Source organism: Podarcis tiliguerta (genome assembly GCF_965153285.1).
Source record: "Podarcis tiliguerta genome assembly, chromosome: 10".
Classification (NCBI taxonomy): domain Eukaryota; kingdom Metazoa; phylum Chordata; class Lepidosauria; order Squamata; family Lacertidae; genus Podarcis; species Podarcis tiliguerta.
The window spans coordinates 10,656,822-10,678,562 of record NC_139543.1 but is presented as its reverse complement, the minus strand read 5'-3'; the positions used below and the strand labels follow the sequence as shown (position 1 = coordinate 10,678,562).

General features: G+C 45.1%; 1 protein-coding gene and 1 long non-coding RNA gene across 2 annotated transcripts in view; both read left to right on the top strand.

Annotated features, from left to right (window-relative positions):
* Positions 1 to 21,741, top strand: part of LOC310658326 — a 116,952-nt gene that overhangs the window by 66,707 nt on the left and 28,504 nt on the right. The gene's annotated exons all lie outside the window — the stretch shown is intronic.
* Positions 1 to 21,741, top strand: part of CERK (ceramide kinase) — a 46,163-nt gene that overhangs the window by 1,047 nt on the left and 23,375 nt on the right. Inside the window, exons 2-5 of the mRNA XM_083399808.1 lie at positions 12,694 to 12,807; positions 14,598 to 14,720; positions 15,916 to 16,041; positions 19,890 to 19,953. Of these exons, the coding sequence (XP_083255934.1) occupies positions 12,694 to 12,807; positions 14,598 to 14,720; positions 15,916 to 16,041; positions 19,890 to 19,953 (427 nt within the window). The remainder of the gene's footprint in view (positions 1 to 12,693; positions 12,808 to 14,597; positions 14,721 to 15,915; positions 16,042 to 19,889; positions 19,954 to 21,741) is intronic.

The window sequence follows — 21,741 nt, the reverse complement described above, 5'->3', positions numbered from 1 at the left end:
CTAGGAACTGCCACTTTCCCCCTTAGGGAAACAACAACAACAAAAAGAACCTCAGGTGTTTTTCAGGGTTCTGAGCCATATGCAGAGTGCCGCTCTCTCCCTCCCGGTGCTGAAGACACTGCCGGTTTCCCCTCTTTTCAAGTTAAGCTGTGGTTGTGGTTGTGGTGATGCTTTCGGATTCAGGGCTCTGAGCCATGTGCAGAGTGCTGCTCCCATCCCACCACCAGCTAGGAACTGCCACTTTTTCCCTTAGGGCAAAAAAAAAAAAAAAGCCTCTGGTGTTTTTCAGGGCACTGAGCCATGTGCAGAGTGTCACTCACCCCCACCACTAAGGAGCTGCCACTTCTCCCTTAGGTAAAACAACAAGGGTCACTTTCAGAGGAACTTCTGTTTTCACCACTTTTCAAGTTAAACAGTGGTTGTTGTTGTGATGTTGTTGGAGTTAGGGTTCTGAGCCACGTGCAGAGTGCCACCCCTCCCTCCCCACCAGCACTACCAAGGAATTGCCACTTTCCCCCTTAGGTAAAACAACAACAACTCGGTTGACTTTCAGAGGGACTTCTGGGCCTTCCCAGTTAAACACTGGTTGTTGTTGATTATGGTTGTTAAGTTGTTGTTTTAAATTACATTTATACCCTGCCTCTGTCCTGCTGGGCGCCGGGTTGGCTTCACTTGGGCAAGGTGCTGCCGCCAAAAGGCAATCGCCTTGTGTCCTCCGATGTTGTTGGGCTACAACCTCCCACTCTTCCTGCCCAGCATGGCCAGTAGCCGGAGATGATGGGAGTTGTAGTCCATGAACATCTGGGGGCCCAAGGCTGGGCAAGACTTTGAAGGCTGTTGGAGAGCGCTGAGGATGCTTGGGAGCAGGGCAAGGGCTTCAGGTGGCCTATTGTCACAACCCAGGACTGGTCCTTGTGCAAATGGGGAAATATTAAGAAATCCCCATATGCTTGATTCACAAGTAGGATCCCAGGTCTGAAGGCTACTGCCATAGAGCATCGAGAAACAGCTTTGGTTCAAACCGATTTGAAACACTGTGCACCAGCTTTGCTGATCCTGCATCACTTAAAAACTTTGCTTAGGGGTATTGCTAATACAGATACCTCTGGAAAATGGTTGAGCTACTTAACTCATACAGAGCCGTCTTGTTTGGTGGCCCGTGATAATCAGCATCAGGCAGGGCCGGCCCAAGATATTTGGCCACTTGAGGCGAGCCACAAAATGGCACTCCCCTCCCTGCCAGGGGGGTAGTGATGAGTGAAGATTGACATCAGGAACAAGGGGGGAATAAAGATCTACTTTGGGATCTGCTGCCCCTGTGGATCTTGCCGCCTGAGGCAGTCTTCTTGCCTCACTTTGCCTCATGGCTGGGCTGCCCTGACATAAGGGCACCACTACCACTGCCCAGTTTAGACATCTCTTGAAATTGGGGCATGAATTATCCCAAGCTGTTATTATTCAGGGGCCCATGCAAGGAACTTCGTTCTCTTCTCATTAGTGTTTGCATCATCTGTCAGCATCACAGCCTGAAAGGTTTCACATTCCTGTTTAATATTTGCTAGTCAGATATGCGGGGAGGAGAGTCTGTGTGAATGAAAGATGTGCTGACGACGTCACTGGTTCTGAAAACTGGCCACAGCTCCCAAGCCTTCTAAGAAAACCACATGCTTCGTTTTATTTTTTGCCGTTGGCTGTGTTTGTATTTTATATATTTGTAAAGTCTTAGCAGTTTTATTTTTTAAGAGTGAACACAGAGAGATTTGCACTGCTACATACAGGGTGTTTGGACAATGGCTAGTATAAGTTCTTTTACGATTGTCAGTCTTAAGCAGTTAATTGTCCCTGTTTGCCCATTACAGTAGGTCAACTTTTTAAAAAATGGCCTGGCCTAGTTCAGTGTCAGTTCCACATGCTGCACATCAGAACTGGAGTCTGTTGAGAGCCTGTTCACACTACAGTTTTTGACCACACAATAAATAAGTTTTTGACCTGGCATATGCTCCTATGTACAAATTTGTTTAAACCAGGCATTCGTTCTCAGTACGTTTCCAAGCACAATTCAAAGTGTTGGTGCTGACCTTTAAAGCCCTAAACGGCCTCAGTCCAGTATACCTGAAGTAGCGTCTACATCTCCATCGTTCTGCTCAGGCACTGAGGTCCAGCCCCAAGGGCCTTCTGGTGGTTCCCTCGCTATGAGAAGCCAAGTTACAGGGAACCAGGCAGAGGGCCTTCTCGGTAGTGGCACCCGCTCTGTGGAACGCCCTCCCACCAGATGTCAAAGAGAAAAATAACTACAAAACTTTTAGAAGGCATCTGAAGGCAGCCCTGTTTAGGGAAGCTTTTAATGTTTAATAGGTTATTGTACTTTAGTGTTCTGTTGGAAGCCGCCCAGAGTGGCTGGGGAAACCCGGCTAGATGGGTGGGGTATAGATATTAAATTATTATTATTATTATTATTATTATTATTATTATTATTATTATTAGCACCCCCGCATCTAGATCAGCAACAAGGAACCTGTGGTCCTCAAGACATTGCTGGACCTCAGCTGACCTCAGCTCCAGCAACATGGCAATGGGCACGGATGATGGGACTTGTAGTCCAACAATATATGGAGAGCACAGGAGTCTTCTCCTCAGTTCCTTCCTTCTAATCCCATTTTCACCCTTGGCCTTAACTCTGAACTCAGATCAAGCAGCGGATCCTGCAGTTAAACTGCAGTTAAATTGGACATACTCAGAAATAAGTCCCATTGAGTTAAATAGGCCTTACTCCTGGATAAGTGTATATCAGGCTGTTCCCAAACTCTCTTGCAGTGCACTGTGGACAGATCTGGGCCATCCTTTCAAGGTGACTCAGGTATGTTTGTTCTGCAAGGGCACGCACAGCAATAATCCTGCATCACATTTAAAGTCCCACACCCTCAGCCTTAGCCATGCCAGGCATTGCACCTTCCGTCTTCCTGTCATCCCAGAAGCTCAGGAGCAGCTTGCAAGAAGGGCTGGCAGTGGTGCCTTTCTAGATTACGGTACACAAGGCAGTTTACAACAACAAAACATAACCTGGCCTCCCAGCACTGCCTCAGTTTACAGCTCCTCCCCACCGGCCGCTACTATCACAACTCTGTTTTTGGGGCTTCTGGCTTCATAACAACCTCTCTTCTGTGCTGCAGTTAGACCAGGCTTCCTCAACCTCGGCCCTCCAGATGTTTTGAGGCTACAATTCCCATCATCCCTGACCACTGACCCTGCTAGCTAGGGATCATGGGAGTTGTAGCACCAAAACATCTGGAGGGCCGAGGCTGAGGAAGCCTGTGTTAGACCCAAGTCAATGTGTTCTTCGTCTCTGCCATGAGCAGAGCCTTTACTGCTGCAGCCCCAAAGCTATGGACACACCTTTCTGGGGCGGGGGGGAGTCTGAACAGCTGCTTCCTTTTCACAGCAAAACCACGTTTGCTTTGATCGGTTTTTGGGTATTAACCACTACTCTGCCCTGTTTTATTGCATCACTATTTTCCAGTTTTTTATTCTAGTACAGTGGTACCTCGGTTTACGAACTTAATCCGTTCTGGAAGCCTGTTCTTAAACCAAAGCATTCTTAAACCGAGGCATGCTTTCCCTACTGAGACCTTCCGCTGCCAGTGCCCTTCCACTGTTCGGCTTCCGAGGCAAAGTTTGCTAAGTGGAACACCTACTTCTGGTTTTGCAGAGTTTGGTTGCCAAATAGTTCGTGAATAGGGCTGTTCGTAGACCCAGGTACCGCTGTATTGTTATTGTTTTAGGACCCTCATACCTACGGGACCACCTCTCCTGGTATGTCTCACGGAGGACCTTGCGATCTTCAAACAAAACCACCTTGGAGGTCCTGGGCCACAGGGAGGTTAGGCTGCTCTCAACCAGAGCCAGGGCTTTTTCGGCTGTGGCCCCGATCTGGTGGAACGCTCTGTCACAAGAGACTAGGGCCCTGTAGGACTTGACATCTTTCCGCAGGGCCTGCAAGACAGAGCTGTTCTGCCTGGCCTTTGGCCAGGGCACATTCTGACCCCCTCCTTTGGTAATCCTCACAGAACTCTAGCCCAATGGTTGCCATTAATTTGATTCTGAATTGATTTTAGAATCAATTGATTTTAGAATGTACTTCAATTAATTGATTGTGATTTTATGTAAACTGTGTTACTTTTATTGTTGTTAGCCGCTCTGAGCCCGGCTTCGGCTGGGGAGGGCGGGATATAAATAAATTATTATTATTATTATTATTATTAGCCGCTATGCAACTGACTTCACTGAAAAACAGGACAGGCATATACCGTATTTTTCGCTCCATAAGATGCACCTTTTTCCTCCTAAAAAGTAAGGGGAAATGCCTGTGCATCTTATGGAGCGAATGCGTGGTCCCTGGAGCCGAATTGCCCAGGGGCAAAAAGCAGGTCATGCTTTTTTTTTTTTTAGAAAGAGGGAAGGGGGTGTTGAAACGAAGCCGCTGAGCAGCTGATCGGCAAGGGATCAGAGGGGAGATAGGGGACGCTACTGATAAAGGAGGCTTCCTGGGAGGGGGGAGGTAAAAGCCTATGGATCCTCAGGATTTTTGCATTGGGTCACCCCAAATTCACCGTCAGATGACATAGCATGTCCATGGCTACAGCCTGCACCCAAAAAAGCATGCACCCACTGTTGCGTGGGGCTGCAATGGCGCAAAAACGTGGTTACAAAGCACGGATCCACATGGATCCTCAGGATTTTTGCATTGGGCTACCCCAAACTCACCGTCAAATCAAATGTCTGTGGCTACAGCATGAACCACAAATATCATACATCCACTGTTTTGTTCATAATATTTTTTTTCTTGTTTTCCTCCTCTAAAAACTAGGTGAATCTTATGGTCAGGTGCGTCTTATGGAGCGAAAAATACGGTATTTAGTAACTCATATAAGGATAAATAATCTCATACAATCCATGGCTTCTCCCAGAGTCCCAAGTCGATTTGAAGACAACTGGTTATTTCTCCTGCAGGGGTGCCTCCCCCTAGTCCACCTGGCTCTACCAAGGCTGCATTTCCCTCCGAGGAAAGTGGATTGGGGCCACATAGAGACACCCCCATTCAGCTCCCTTGACTTTCATGCTCCATTTCTCAATGGCATCGTATGGAAATAATAGCCAACCAGAGAAGCAAAGAGTTCTGTCCCTGCTTTGCTGGCTTCTGTACTGCTGAGGAAGCAAAATACAATGCCAATCAGGCTTGTCAAGCAGGAACAGAGCATTCTGCTTTACCTGCTGAGGAGGCAACAAGCAGGGAAGAGGGACTGGTTTATGAGGAGTGCCAGGGGCCAGATCCAGATTTGGCCTGAAGCTGGAGGTTCTCTCACCATCTCCCACAGCCCACTAAAACTGAGGTCTCTTTGGCCTCCCACCATTCTGCTGGATCCATCCCTTGTTTCCAGGATCAGATTAGGTGAGCCGCTAAGATTAGGTCGTTTGGTTTATGACCGATTAAGCCCTTCTCATGGAAGCTCCTTGAATTTCTCATGGAAGCCCCGAAACCAGGTCTCCCCACGAGTAGGGGAGGCGCAAAAGGTACCTGCCGAATCCCAAGTCCACGAGCTTCTTCCGCTCGTGGTTTCTAGCGGGTCTCCGCCTCGCCGTGGCAATCAGACCCTGATTTCCAAGGAGCAGATTCCTCCGAAACAGAGGAAATCCGCCATTACCAGAAGCGCCAACCCGGAAGTCTCGAATTTCAAGCAAACTTTCAAATGCACTTGGAAGTAGGATTAGCACAGGATCTTTCAGTATTCCAGAGCTTGCTTCCTCATTGCTGTGGGCTGGACTAATGACCACTGGGGTCCCTTCCAACTCTACAGTTCTATGATTCTATGCTGGTCCTCCTCAGGGTGGATGTGATTTAAATCAAATCGATTTAAATCACTAGTTAGTAAGAATTGATTTATCGTGTCTTTCTGTGTATAAGACCAGGTTTTCACCCTAAAAATTAATGTCAGAAAATGGGCGGGGGTCTTATACACGGATACATCTCCCCCCATTTTCTTAAATCGGAGTCCCCAAAAATAGGGGCCGTCTTATACATGGGGACATTTTATAGAAGAAAAAATACGGGAAATTGATTTTTGTTGTGTGTGTTTTTTTACAGAAAGCCTCATTCTTGCTGGTATCAACCTATTATTTGCAACCAGATGAAGGTTTCGTTTTCGGAATAATAAATTCTCAGAGTAGTTTTTACAGTTACTGTATTTTTTGCTCTATAGGACGCAGCCGACCATAGGACGCACCTTGTTTTAGAGGGGGAGAACAAGAAAAAAAAATCTCCCCCTCTCTGCCCAGCGCCCCTTCAGCGAAGCGGCAGGTGCAGTTCAAGGTGTGTTCAGTCGCCTTCAGGCGGCTACCTTGTAAGCCTGGAGGGCAAGAGGGGTCAGTGCGCACTGACCCCTCTCGCTCTCCAGGCTTCAGTGAAGGCTTCGGGTTCCTTTGGGGCTAGCTCTTTGGGGCCAAGCTTGTGGGGCTGGTGGGGGGGGGAGCGCTGCTTTCCCCCACCGCCAGCCCCAAAGAGTAGGTCGGGGAGCAGCGGAAAGGTGCGCAGCTTTAACACTTTAACAATTGTTAAATTGTTAACAATTTAAACAATTTATTTAACTAAAACAATAACATTATAGCATATGTATCCATGTTTGTTAACAGATGTGGTTAAACAATTTTTTTTTTTTATAAAAACACCAGACTGAATTTTAGCACATATGCAAAACTTAAAACAAATCCTTATTACCTGATGAACAGCCTTTGGTCTATAATGTAACTTAAATAGAAAACTATATTTAGGGGAAAAAATCCTCCAAAAGCATTTTATTTTGAAAATCCAATTTAAATCAAAAAGTTCCAATTCAAATTTTTAAAAATCCGATTTAAATAAAAAAAAATCTGATTAAATTTTAAAAATCTGATTTTTTATTTATTTTTTAATCATTGGTTTTTATCCATCTGCCCTTCCCAGCCCAGCAAAGATCTGCTGCCTGAAGTGATCATCTCACTGTGCCTAATGATAGGGCTGGAAATTGGGGCTGGATTGAGAGAAATTTTGACAAGCCACTGGCATTCTGTTAGATAAAAAGATCTTAAAAGCCAGAGAACAGGCTTCTTCATTTGTTTTCTGTCCCTCCCTCTCTCTCTCTTTTAAATATCTCTATGGCCTCTTCAAGTAACTGTAGAAGACCTCTCTGCTTCACTTGTTCATCTCACATCAATACTTTCAAATCCACCTTAAGCTTTGTGTGTCAATAAGTGGTAAAATGCCAGGACTGTTGAATATGGCCTTTTTTAATGAACTTGAGAACCTGACCTACTTCTGGAGCTATTTAACTCAACATTTTAAAAGATTTGTAACGCTACTCCTCAATCTTCATCTGATCAGGCCATTGCAGGAAACAGGAAGCTCTCCTTTTGCAACCAAAAATACACTGAAAGAGAATCGAAGAACCCGCAAGCGAGACAATGCGGGGCTTTGGGAACGAGAGAAAAAGCCCTCTGCAATAATAAAGTGCACTGCTGCATGCTTTGATCTCCTGCCAAAATAAGCATTGTTTACCTGAGGAAGATTAATACATAAGGGAAGTATCAGCTGGTGAGCTGTCTGGTGAGACTGGCCTCTTACATAACAGGAAGCCCTGTAACACAACACAGCCCTACGCAGTTAGACAAGAATAAAAAGGTGAAGGGGGAAAAATAGGTCAAATCAAGAATGAAGGGCTTTTGTAATAGGGAGATTTACGCTTACGTAAGCTGGAACGGCATTGCATCACCAGCCCCTTAAATAGTACCAGGCTTGCCAAAAACATCAGTGTCTGTAGTTTCCCCCCACCCCTTGGACAGGGGTGAGGAATCTCTGGTTTTCTACATGTTCTTAGACTCCATCTCCCATCAGCCATTGTCTGCATAGCCGATGGCCAGGTTGTTAACGGTCCAGCCACGTCTGGAGGGCCACAGTTTCCTCCACCCCCAGACAGTGTTCAAAATTAGCCAGGTGCCAGTTTCATTTGCGGGAGGCTGGTGGCGCTGTGGGTTAAACCACAGAGCCTAGGACTTGCTGATCAGAAGGTTGGCGGTTCGAATCCCCGTGACGGAGTGAGCTCCCATTGCTCAGTCCCTGCTCCTGCCAACCTAGCAGTTCGAAAGCACATCAAAGTGCAAGTAGATAAATAGGTACCGCTCCGGTGGGAAGGTAAACGGCGTTTCTGTGCGCTGCTCTGGTTCTCCAGAAGCAGCTTGGTCATGCTGGCCACATGACCCGGAAGCCGTATGTCGGCTCCCTCGGCCAATAAAGCGAGATGAGCGCCGGTCACGACTGGACCTAATGGTCAGGGGTCCCTTTACCTTTAACTTTAGGTTCATTTAGAAATGTAGAGATTATAGTACATTGGTACCTCGGGTTACATACGCTTCAGGTTACATACGCTTCAGGTTACAGACTCCGTTAATCCAGAAATAGTACCTTGTATTAAGAACTTTGCTTCAGGATGGGAACAGAAATCGTGCTCCGGCGGTGCAGCGGCAGTGGGAGGCCCCATTAGCTAAAGTGGTGCTTCAGGTTAAGAACAGTTTCACGTTAAGAACGGACCTCGGGAACGAATTAAGTACTTAACCCGAGGTACCCCTGTAAATCCTATTGTGGGTGTTGTCCTTTCCCCCCAATAAATGAATATTATTTATTTATTTATTTATTTATTTATTTATTTATATATACCCTGCCCATCTGGCTGGGCCTCCCCAGCCAAACATGATAAAACTTCAAACATTAAAAACCTCCCTAGACAGGGCTGCCTTCAGATGTCTTCTGAATGTTAGATAGTTGTTTATCTCCTTGACATCTGATGGGAGGGCGTTCCACAGGGCGGGTGCCACCACCGAGAAGGCCCTCTGCCTGGTTCCCTGTAACTTCGCTTCTCGCAGTGAGGGAACTGCCAGAAGGCCCTTGGCGGTGTATGAAAACCAGGAGCTGGCCCTAGTATAGAATAATAATTACGGTAATGAATAGCTGAGGCACATAATTTATGGACCACCATCATCATCCTCATCATTTGTATGTGTGTGTGTGTCCCATCAACCCCTGACATTTCTCATAGCGGGTTACGCAGATTTTGGAGTCAACTTGCTCTCCATCTAGTGGACCTGCCAAAGATACGTTAAGCGATCATCCTCAGGCACTTCAAATTCTTACTTTGGATTGCTGTTCCAGTTTTTGTGATCAGTGATGCTCGTTTTATCACGTGTTACTTTTACATGTTGCTGCAGTTAGCAGGATTGCAGTATGTGACTAACACATTTTTGGAAATATAGTATTTATTGTTGATATGTGCTTTAAATTGAAGGCAGAATTGCGCCGGGTTCCATGGAAGCGATTAAACATATTGTTATGAATTTGATGGGTGGGGAGGGAAGACCCCCCTAAACCATGGGTAGGCAAACTAAGGCCCGGGGGGCCGGATCTGGCCCAATCGCCTTCTAAATCCGGCCCATGGATAGTCCAGGAATCAGTGTGTTTTTACATGAGTAGAATGTGTCCTTTTATATAAAATGCATCTCTGGGTTATTTGTGGGCCCTGCCTGGTGTTTTTACATGAGTAGAATGTGTCCTTTTATTTAAAATGCATCTCTGGGTTATTTGTGCGGCATAGGAATTCGTTCATTTCCCCCCCACCTCCCAAATATAGTCTGGCCCCCCAAAAGGTTTGAGGGACAGTGTTCCAGCCCCCTGCTGAAAAAGTTTGTTGATTCCTGCCCTAAACCCAGTAAATGAATGAACGTCAGAATCGAGTTAATATTTGATAGGAATTTCCCAGACACAGCCGGTATTCAGCCTTCGTGAACAGCATCTGGGTAGAAATCGCTGAAATGTCTGGGGAAATCTGGACGCAGGGCAGCCCATGCACTTTTGTGTCGGGATTTTCACTTTTTGAAATATGGCAACCCTATACTTGGAGTTTTGGAGGGAAGCCAGTGGAGAAATAACAGGCCGAGCTTCCTTTGCAAGCCAGGGCCTCACCTGGGATAGAGGTGTTAACATGACAAAAAGGAATCCTTGGTCCTGGGCAAACAGAGGTTGCCAAGGTGATGGGATTTATAGGAGCGATAACAGGAAATGTGTGCTGGAAAGAAGAAGGGAGGGGAAAAAAAGACTTTGGCAGGCTGGCAGAGATGGCTTCAGCTCCAGTGCTGCACTGCGGTGGGAAACAACCCCTCTTGAATTGACTGTGTTGCAAGTTCCAGGCTCACTCCCTCCCAACTCCGGTGTAAATATGTGAATACCGTATTTTTTTGCTCTATAAGACTCACTTTTTCCCTCCTAAAAAGTAAGGGGAAATGTGTGTGCATCTTATGGAGCGAATGCAGGCTGCGCAGCTATCCCAGAAGCTAGAACAGCAAGAGGGATTGCTGCTTTCACTGTGCAGCGATCCCTCTTGCTGTTCTGGCTTCTGAGATTCAGAATTTTTATTTCTTGTTTTCCTCCTCCAAAAACTAGGTGCGTCTTATGGTCTGGTGCGTCTTATAGAGCGAAAAATACGGTAAATCATATTTCTTAAAGCTGTGACAGTCTCTGCCATGTCTTGCTACTCAAAGGAGCACAGAGTGGCTGGACTCTTGGCACAGATTGTGGATGGCACCCAACCGTTGTAACAATATTTTGGAAGCAAAGGGTTTTCCGTCTTCTGGCTTGAAGGGAAACATCTGTTTAAAGGGAAAGACCTGCTTTCTGCCTTAGAGGACTTGCACAGTCAGATGCATGACATCATCATCATTATTATTACCATCATCTTTATTACTATTATTATTATTATTATTATTATTATTATTATCATCATTATTATTATTCTCAAATGTAATCCATTCTGGAAGTCTGTCCAACTTCCTGCACTCAAACGAAAGCTGCGTTGGCTGTTCGGCTTCCGAAAAACAGAACACTTACTTCCGGGTTTTCGGCGTTCAGGAGCCTATTTGTTTGTCAACTTCGAGAACCAAGGTTCCACTGTATTATTATTATTATTATTATTACTATTATTACCTGCCTTTTCCTCAGACCAGGAATCAGCTTACAGATAAAATAGAAGAAACTAAAAACAATGAAAAGATAGTCCATAAAACATAATGAAACACTCACAGAATGAAAACAACACATATACAGTGGTACCTCAGGTTACACAAGCTTCAGGTTACAGACTTCACTAACCCAGAAATAGTGCTTCAGGTTAAGAACTTTGCTTCAGGATAAGAACAGAAATCGTGCTCCAGTGGCGCAGCGGCAGCAAAAGGCCCCATTAGCTAAAGTGGTACCTCAGGTTAAGAACAGTTTCAGGTTAAGAACGGACCTCCTGAACAAATTAAGTACTTAACCCAAGGTACCACTGTATTAAATATCTATTAAAAATATAGATAAGAACAACATCACAGCACCAGCCCAAGTCAGTTTCTAAAAGTCTGTTAGAATAAGGTCTTCACCTGCCAGAAAAAAGAACAACAAAGAGGAGCCAGTCTAATTTCTTTAGGTAGGGAGTTCTACAGTTTGGGAGCAGCCACCGAAAAGGCCCCGAACCCCCGCTCTACCTAGTGTGAGGACTGTGAGGGAGAGACCAAGAGAGGGGCCTCCATTGAAGATCTCTGGGCCCATGAAGGTTTGTTAGACAGAGTACAATCATCTTGTATTCTCTAACTTGGTATAAAGTAGGTAGCCTCTCATATTTGTGGTGTAAACCACAGAGCCTTGGGCTTGCCGATCGGAAGGTTGGCGGTTTGAATCCCTATGACAGGGTGAGCTCCTCGTTGCTCTGCCCCAGCTCCTGCCAACCTAGCAGTTCGAAAGCACATCAAAGTGCAAGTAGATAAATAGGTACCGCTGTGGTGGGAAGGTGAACGGCGTTTCCGTGCGCTGCTCTGGTTTCACCAGAAGCGGCTTAGTCATGCTGGCCACACGACCTGGAAAAACTGCCTGCAAACATCGGCTCCTGTAAAGCAAGATGAGGGCCGCAACCCCAGAGTCATTCGCGACTGGACTTAACTGTCAGGGGTCCTTTACCTTTACCTTTTTAATGCCGTCATTATGACTTGTCAAGCATCTTCTCTAAAAGTCTTTTGTTCTCAGAGAGTATCCTGAATATTCTTGGTAGTTACCTCCCAATAAAATGGCACACCTTTCCATTACAGTGGTACCTTGGGTTACATACGCTTCAGGTTACATATGCTTCAGGTTACATACGCTTCAGGTTACAGACTCCACTAACCCAGAAATAGTGCTTCAGGTTAAGAACTTTGCTTCAGGATAAGAACAGAAATCGTGCTCCAGTGGCGCGGCGGCAGCAGGAGGCCCCATTAGCTAAAGCGGTGCTTCAGGTTAATAATAATAATAATAATAATAATAATAATAATTTTATTATTTATACTCTGCCCACCTGGCTAGGCTTCCCCAGCCACTCTGGGTGGCTTCCCAAAAAATATTAAAGAACAGTTTCAGGTTAAGAACAGACCTCTGGAACGGATTAAGTACTTAACCTGAGGTACCACTGTACTGCATTTTGGTCCGGCCTTTATACCTGCATGTCAAATCGTACCTCTTAATTTTTCGCATTTTCTTCTAGAAGCAGAAGCCGAAAGACTCTGATGCTGTGTAGATCTTCCTCACAACACTGTTCTATCTCTTTTTCGCAGAGAGCTGTGCCGTGCCCATATCTGAGATTATTGCTGTCGAGGAAACAGAAATCGATAAGAAACAATCTAATAGTGGCAAATGGCAGAAAATGGCAAAGCCGCATGCATTCACAGGTAAAACACAACAGCAGCACCGTTTTTTTAAAACACCTGTTTGCTAAATGTTTGCAATATTCTTCCAAGCGGTGAGAGAAATCTTACCACTCATCTGCTTTCTTGGATTTCTCGCCAAGAAATCGTTTGGAGTAAGTTCACTTGGCATAACCTAATCTGTATTCCACCCTCACCAACCCTCAATTCTGAGTGGAGAAATTGCCGCAAAACTACTCTGATTTCCACTGCAGAACACAATAGCATCATTAACTACCCTACCCCTCTGCCTATCTTGCAGAAAACGGTCCTTTGGGGGCATATTAAGGGAAAGCAAGCAATAAATGGTTTTGAATTTGTCTTTTGACCCACTTGGGTATATGCCTGGACTTAGTGTGTGTGAATTTTCACCCCACACAACCTTCAAATTATAGGGCATTATTAAGTGCTTTGAAATAGCGACAGGATCCATGCTTTCACACGTGCTCCATATTTTATGTACATATAATTTATAAGAATTTTTTTTAAATTGATGGCATAGCTATAAACTTAACCAAGGGTTTATTGATTGCTTAAATGCCCAAAGTGTTTGCTTGTTTTTAACCTAAAGTCCTGCTAAATCTTGCCCCTATTGAATCCATTAAATGGTCAGGGTTTTCTGCCTTGTATCTGCACTTTACAAAATGGTAATTATTCACATTCTGACAGGTGGTTTTCCTCACAACAGATTCTTCTTTTTTTCCCCCCAAAGGAAGAGGAAGACCTACTTGACTTCAAAATATAAACCTAATTTTTTTTAGAAGCCCTGCCTGTCTGAGGTGAAAGGGCAAGCACTCGATTTGTTTCTTATTCCTTTTAATACCTTTTGAATAAATAGAGGATTTTCCTTTTACAGTGTTGGAATATGAGACATTCTGGGTACCTTGAAATGAATTGTTACATATAACTTTGTTTGCATAGGACAGGCATCCCCAAACTCGGCCCTCCAGATGTTTTGGGACTACAACTCCCATCATCCCTAGCTAACAGGTCCAGTGGTCAGGGATGATGGGAACTGTAGTTCCAAAACATCTGGAGGGCTGAGTTTGGGGAGTTCCATGCTTTGCAGTGGTAGCTGACACCTGAAAGTAGACTTTCCAGGGTCTTTTCCCCAAATCTGGAAAGTCGGAGGCTGTTCCCGAAAGACCTTCAGCCAGCTTTATAAAATTACAGTTTGATTTGGAATGCCTTCCCCATTTGTGGTGCCCATACCTTGAAGCTACTGTCACATATCAACTGAAAGACAGGAACGTTGATTAGGAAGTCAGATCTATCTATGCTGTATTATAACTGACTTGGTGGTCTCTCTCGTCCCAGTCAGAATTATATTTCATGCATTGGTCTAATAAGTGGGTGAGGCCATAACAAATAGCCCCACCCCCAAGTCTCCGTGTATACAGTGTGAATGTCTGCAGAGAGGGAGGCCTTGCTCTGGGTTCCAGATCCCATGGGGTGGGGCTACTTGGGACATGTGACCCTGGGGGAGGAGCTAGTCAAATTATGCCCACGCCCACTTCTGGATACGGCGTCTTTTTCTTTTTTCTTCTCCCTCAAATTCCCAGCTGCAGTACAAGGATAGCGATGCCGGTCTATCTTATTGGATTGTTGTACGTTTTAATGAGATAATGCACCCAGAGTTCTTTGAACCCTACCAACCTCTGTATAAATACTAAGTTCCATTATGTTTTCTGGAGTTAATTTCGCCCCGCGTTTAAAGGACTCTTCAGATGGAATTCTGCCTCCTGTGTACATGACCCTTTTTTGTTTGTTTGCAGTGCACTATGCGAAGAGAGTACATAATCACCGCCGGCGTTGCAAAGATGTGACCTTCTGGTGCATGAATGAGCAACTGTGTAATCAGTGGATGCATGCGCTCAGAGAATTACTTGATTTGCAGAGTAAGTTCTCGATGCGCAACTTGTCTCCTCCGCTGCCTTGGATGGAGACCAAAATCCTAGAGTACAGCAAACGAAAAACGGGGCAAGGGGTTTGTTACAGGTGCCGAGAGTCATTAGGAACCCCCATTTGCCTCCTAGAGCTACCAATTTGGTTTAACAACCAATCCCTCTTTGCAGGGAATTTTGGGAACTGTAGCCCCGGGCACAGAAATAATGTATAGTGTTAACATGGCCCTGTTGTAGACTAGGGATGGAGGACCTCTGGTCCTCTCCTGTGGCATTATTCCAACTTCCAGCAGCCTCGGCCAGCATGACCATTGGTCAGGGATGATGCATGAAGTCTAGTACCATCTGGGACATATGTGCAGGAGAAGCAGATTAAAGATAAGAAGAAACAGGAGTTCATTGATAACCGGAGACCTCTAAAGAGTTACTTAAAAAATAGGAGTTGCAATCTGAATTCGGTAGCAGCTTTTGAATAAGCTCTGTAAATAAAGGTTAAATGGGTTAAAACAGATATATAATATACACAGATGCATATTAATATTTTATTTATGATTTTGCTGATAAATTTAGGCAACAGGTTTACTAGAGTGAAAAGATGTTGAGAAAGATGGGTAGTCAAATTTATGAAGATATATCTTGTACCTCTTGGATGGATTTTTTATCTTGATGAGTTTGGTTTACAGACTATGAAATGTCTTTGATGTATGGATGTAACCATGGTTAATAAAGCATTGAATAAATTTAAAAAGGGGTGGGGGGAGAAGAAGTAGCCTGGCTGCCTTGAATTTATTGGGGGAAAATGGGATAAAATTATCCAAAGTTATTATAGTTCAGTTAACTATACATATCACCAAAAGAATCATGCAACTTTACCCATTTTCTGGCCTATTACTTGAACATCTTTTTTAAAAACTGAAAAAGGGAAAGAATGCTGGAATAGGGCTTAAAATGCAAAAAAAAATTTAAAAAAAATTGACTGAAAGTTTGTGAGAATCTTTTGGTACTCTGTTCAGTCATGATAGCATTTATTAGATTTGCATCATTCTTTCCAATGAACTTGGCCCTCTAAATTGCTTTGTAAAAACAACAGCAACAAAACAACCCGCTGATGCGCATGAAGGAATTGAGGAGCGAATAATCCTAAAAACTATTTAGTTTTAACTGGTATACCCTTTTTTCATTTTGGCAGCCTCTAGACCAAAGCACTTGCTTGTATATATTAATCCGTACGGTGGGAAAAAACAAGGAGAGAAGATCTATGAACAAAAGGTAGCTCCATTGTTTAGCCTAGCCTCCATTTCAACAGATGTTATAGGTGAGTAATGTAAAAATGGTCTGTTATAAAATGCATTCCTTCATCTCATGCATGTTTTAGAAAGAACTGCCTTTAACTTAATTCCATGTCAATGCTGTTACGCAACAGAGGTTTGCCGCTGAACCTACAAAAGGGGTTTTTCGATTCCGGTAAGGAAAGTTGTGCCGCAATGCAACCCAGTAGTAGTAGTAATAATAATAATAATAATAATAATAATAATAATAATAATAATTTATTATTTATACCCCGCCCATCTGGCTGGGTTTCCCTAGCCACTTTGGGCGGCTTCCCAAAAAATATTTAAATACTGTAATACATCAAACATTAAAAGCTTCCCTAAACAGGGCTGCCTTCAGATGTCTTCTAAAAGTCTGGTAGTTGTTGTTCTCTTTGACATCTGATGGGAGGGCGTTCCACAGGGAGGGCGCCACTACTGAGAAGGCCCTCTGCCTGGTTCCCTGTAACTTGGCTTCTCGCAGTGAGGGAACCGCCAGAAGGCCCTCGGTGCTGGACCTCAGTGTCTGGGTAGAACGATGGGGGTGGAGATGCTGGACCGAGGCCATTTAGGGCTTTAAAGGTCAACACCAACACTTTGAATTGTGCTTGGAAATGTGCTGGGAGCCAATGTAGGTCTTTCAAGACCGGTGTTATGTGGTCTCGGCGGCCGCTCCCAGTCACCAGTCTAGCTGCCGCGTTCTGGATTAGTTGTAGTTTCCGGGTCACCTTCAAAGGTAGACCCATGTAGAGTGCGTTGCAGTAGTCCAAGCGGGAGATAACCAGAGCATGCACCACTTTGGCGAGACACATAGGGTCTCAGTCTGTGTACCAGCTAAGTTGGTAAACAGCTGCCCTGGACACAAATTTGACCTGTGCCTCCATGGACAGCTATGAGTCCAGATTGACTCCCAGGCTGCACATCTGGTCCTTCAGGGGCACAGTTACCCCATTCAGGACCAGGGAATCCTCCACACCTGCCTGCCTCCTGTCCCCCCAAGAACAGTACTTCTGTCTTGTCAGGATTCAACCTCAATCTGTTAGCCGCCATCCATCCTCCAACCGCCTCCAGACATTCACACAGGGCCTTCACTGGTTCTGATTGCACAAACCATGGTGCAGATTCCACATCCTAGCTGCATTTCCACATCCAACCTCTGGGCTTGGATCTCAGGTCAACCCCCAGTGCATTGTAGCGCAAAATGCCCGTTTGTTGAGAAACAGCTGCAAGGTTTTGCAGCTCCCTGGAAGCTCCACAGTGCTCATTTAATTCTCTGGATGCAGAGTGCTTTCTCAGTCCTCAAATAAACAAAGAAGCATGCATATCACAAAAGGAAAACTCCACCTGAAAACACTTGCATGCGCGTTTTCAGTTGTCAACAAGAGAACAAGCACTGCACAGTGGCACCTGAGCCTCTCCCTCTTTCCTAAATGTACACAGCCTTGCTCGAGTTCAGATTGCCATCACTAGGCTGAGAAAGACTCCTAAGAGATTGGGACAGGCCTTTGTGCTGGAAGGCTTTCTGGCAATTTACTATGTGTGTGTATTTTTAGAAAGGTGCTGTGAAAACTCCAAGCATTTTGCAGCCATGTTGTTTGTACAGGGTTCACCTCAGATTTGGCACTGGCGTAGATATTTTCCAAATCCACGCTGAATATAGATTACAGGATTGTTGTTTTCCTTTCAAGGAGGCCGATGACCACGGAGTAGCTTCTTACCCCTTTTCTTATCCAGCTATTATGCGCTTCCTTCTTTTGCTGGAATAACGGTCCATTTTTTTCCATAGGAAACTTGGGTCGTTGCCCCAAAGGGAAGCATTTGCTAGCTGGGAATAGGAAACAGCGTTTGAGGCCACGGGGCTGGCGGAAATCTGGTGAAATTTCTACAGGCCAGGCTCTATCACAGACCCTCCAAGTGTCCCCATTTTCCAGGGCCGTCTCTGATTTAGAGAAGCCATCTCAGTTTCTGATTTGATCCCGGAATGTCCCACTTTTCCTTAGGAAGTCCCTATTTTCATTGGAGAAATGTTGGAGGGTATGGAGTTATCCAAGCCCCGAGCCGTCTGAAAGCGATCCTGTATAGGGAAGGGTTTTTTAAAAAAATGTTTAATAATGTTTTTATATACATGTTGGAAACTTCCCAGTAAGATGTGTGGGGTATAAATATAAAAATTACCATACTGGGCTGAATATGAGCTGTGCTATTTTTTCCCAAATCCCAACTGTGAAAGTTAAAGTGTGGCTTATATTCATGGCCTTACGAGAGCGACACCCCCACCCCCCACCCAGGAAGCAGCCCGGAAGCGTGGGGCAAAGTTGCCCAGCCCACCCCCCACTCCCAAGGCTCCCCTGAGCAGCCCTTGAATTTTGCAGCTTATTTGAGAGTGCAGCTTATATTCGGGTCAATACGGTATCATTATGGAATAAGACGTCCCTATTTTCATCAGAGGAATGTTGCGGGGTATGCTATCATACAAGCAAGAAGTGAAGAAGCTGGCATGCCACAATTGTGGCAGTGTACGTTGTGGTTGCAGTTTGCCCATGGAGGCGAGTTTACTCCAGGCTTGACTACTGTAATTCGCTCTACGCGGGGCTGCCCTTGAAGCTGTCCCAGAAACTCCAGCGGGTGCAGAATGCAGCAGCGAGGCTCCTCACGGGGTCTCTGCCATGGGAGCATATTCACCCAGTGCTTTTCCAGCTGCACTGGCTCCTGGTGGAGTACAGGGTCAGATTTAAGGTGCTGGTTTTGACCTTTAAAGCCCTTCACGGCCTAGGACCCTCGTATCTATGGTACCGCCTCTCCCGGTATGCCCCACGGAGAGCCTCAAGGTCCATAAATAGCAACACCCTAGTGGTCCTGCACCCTAAGGAAGTTAGATTAGTTTCAACCAGAGCCAGGGCCTTTTCAACACTGGCTCTGGGCTGGTGGAACGCTCTGCCTCATGAATCCAGGGCCCTGCAGGATCTGATTTCTTTTCGCAGGGCCTGTAAGACAGAGTTGTTCCGCCTGGCCTTTGGCTTGGAGCCAGTTTGATTCCCTCCCCCTCTTTCTTTTTCCTTTTTCCTTTCTCCTCCTGTGATGGGGCTGCATTTTAATATTTTAATGTTTCAATATTTTAATGTTGTATTTTAATCTTGTTTTTAAGTTGTATTCATTCAACTTGTTTTTATTATTGCTTGTTAGCTGCCCTGAGCCCGGCCTTGGCTGGGGAGGGAGGGGTCTAAATAAAAATTATTATTATTATTATTATTATTACTGCAGCCCTGCCCTGTTTCACGAATGAGCCATACCTGCATTCCATAACAGCTTCCTATATTGCTATACACAAGGTGGTTTGCAGGCAGAAGAAACAACAGAACATGCAACGAAGATCACGCAACCTGGTCATGAAAAACTCTTGCATTTTAAATGATCTTGTACTGAATAAAGTAATAAGTAACCCATAAGAATATAATAATGCACTGCTAGATGAACTCTCAAAATAACAGCAGGTTATTTTAACAGGAATTCACTCTCAGCGATTGCAGCGAATGATTACCAAATTGTAATCAATAAAAAATGGCAGCAGAGTTACAGTACGTAAAATAGATGGGCTAGTCCTTGATGACACCCTATGTAACAATGGGTGGAGTTGCAGCTTGGTGAAATATGATAAGGTTTATCACAATCCTGGCGCCTTACAGTAGCCTAGACTGCTTCCTCCCTCAGGCAGCTGCAACAACAATAAGTGTCAGGAACCAAAATGGTCATAAACCAGTAGTTTTCTCCCTTCCTTAGCCATTTATGTGCACATATGATCCTCCTTTTAATATTATGTCCTAAAGCTGTTTGTTCCTTTTCTTTCCCCCCTCAGTCACTGAACGCGCTAATCATGCTAGGGATAACTTACTTGAAGTTAATCTAGAGAAATACGATGGGTAAGTTCTCTCTTTCTCTCTTACATTAATCTGTTTTTTTTAAGATAAAGTACACAGTCTGTACGTGCCCTGCTTAGTAGACAAGTGGAATGACTGCCCAATAATTTGGGAATACCCTTTAGTGTGCAGATTGCTGCGAGGAGCTTGCTTCGGCCACCCAGCTTAGCGCCTCTCTTTCTGACCTTATTCCCAGGCACCTGCTGAGGCCGCAGTCCCTATTGATTCATAAACGAACCCCAAAGAGAGCCTGCTTAGTATTGCAGTCTTAGGGGACGGAGATGTCCCTGTGATGTTTTGAAACCATCGGGGCATCGTACTGCCGAGTGGGCTTTGGCACACCTTGCATTTTCTCTAGTGGCGTAGGAGAGCTGAAAATAATGCCAACATACCGTATTTTTCGCTCTATAAGATGCACCAGACCACAAGACGCACCTAGTTTTTGGAGGAGGAAAACAAGAAAAAAAATATTCTGAATCCCAGAAGCTAGAACAGCAAGAGGGATCGCTGCACAGAGAAAGCAGCAATCCCTCTTGCTCTTCTGGGATAGCTGTGCAGCCTGCATTCGCTCCATAAGACGCACACACATTTCCCCTTACTTTTTAGGAGGGAAAAAGTAAGTCTTATAGAGCAAAAAATACGGTATTTCACATCTGGCGACCAATGTGACGCTTTGGTTTCAGATAACATGTGGGTAGACGAGTCCCAAAAGCCCGGGACCCAAATTTTCATGGTTCTCTAGCAGCTAGTTTTCCAGACTGCGGAGCGTGCTGCTCAAATGCTTGTTGCCTTTGCTTTCTGATAATTTAGGAGACGCATGAAAAACGGCGATGCCTTAATTGATGCCCAGTGAAACAAGTTCCTCTCGGCCCATAAATCTTCCAGGAAAGCTTTGTAATGCCTAATGATGCCCTCTTATCGACGGCGTAGCACATTTATTTATCATTGTGCATGTTTATAATCCTCACCGGTATATTCTCAGAAAGTTTAGCCAATTCTAATCGCCCTTGGGGAGGAAGATGGGTTGGGCTGTGGGGAGATATCCCCAAGCAAGTTACCGTATTTTTTTGCTCTAAAAGACTCACTTTTTCCCTCCTAAAAAGTTAAGGGGAAATGTGTGCGCATATTATGGAGCGAATGCAGGCTGCACAGCTATCCCAGAAGCCAGAACAGCAAGAGGGATTGCTGCTTTCGCTGCGCAGCGATTCCTCTTGCTGTTCTGGCTTCTGAGATTCAGAATATTTTTTTTCTTGTTTTCCTCCTCCAAAAACTAGGTGCGCCTTGTGGTCTGGTGCATCTTATAGAGCGAAAAATACGGCAATTTCCCTTCTGCTCTCCTATTTCTGCGCATACAGGCTATAATCCAGCAGAACTGGTCCATGCATATAGCAGGGCTTGTCTGTCGCTGGCGATGGGAGAGCATTGCCTGCATTCCCAGCTCTGTTTCCCTCCCCCTGAATCCTGCAACACACACACAGATCTCAGGATCGTGGGCACCTGGTATAGGAATGCTAATTCGCTGCTTCTGCCGTGCCCGCTAAGACGGAGATTAATTAAACCGCCCTGCGCCCTGCTAATGCAAGGCCTTCTCATCAAGTCACAATTCCTCCTGCATTAATCCTCCCCTAATTACTACAACGCCGAGTCAAATAGTATTGAGATTCCAATTATGCCGGGCATGGAAATGGTTGTAGGACGGGACAGGCGTCCTGGATCATTCCCGAGGCTCGGAATATATGGACGCTCTAGTTGTTATAGACAGATCGGCCGGCGCTTACAAGCAGACAAATT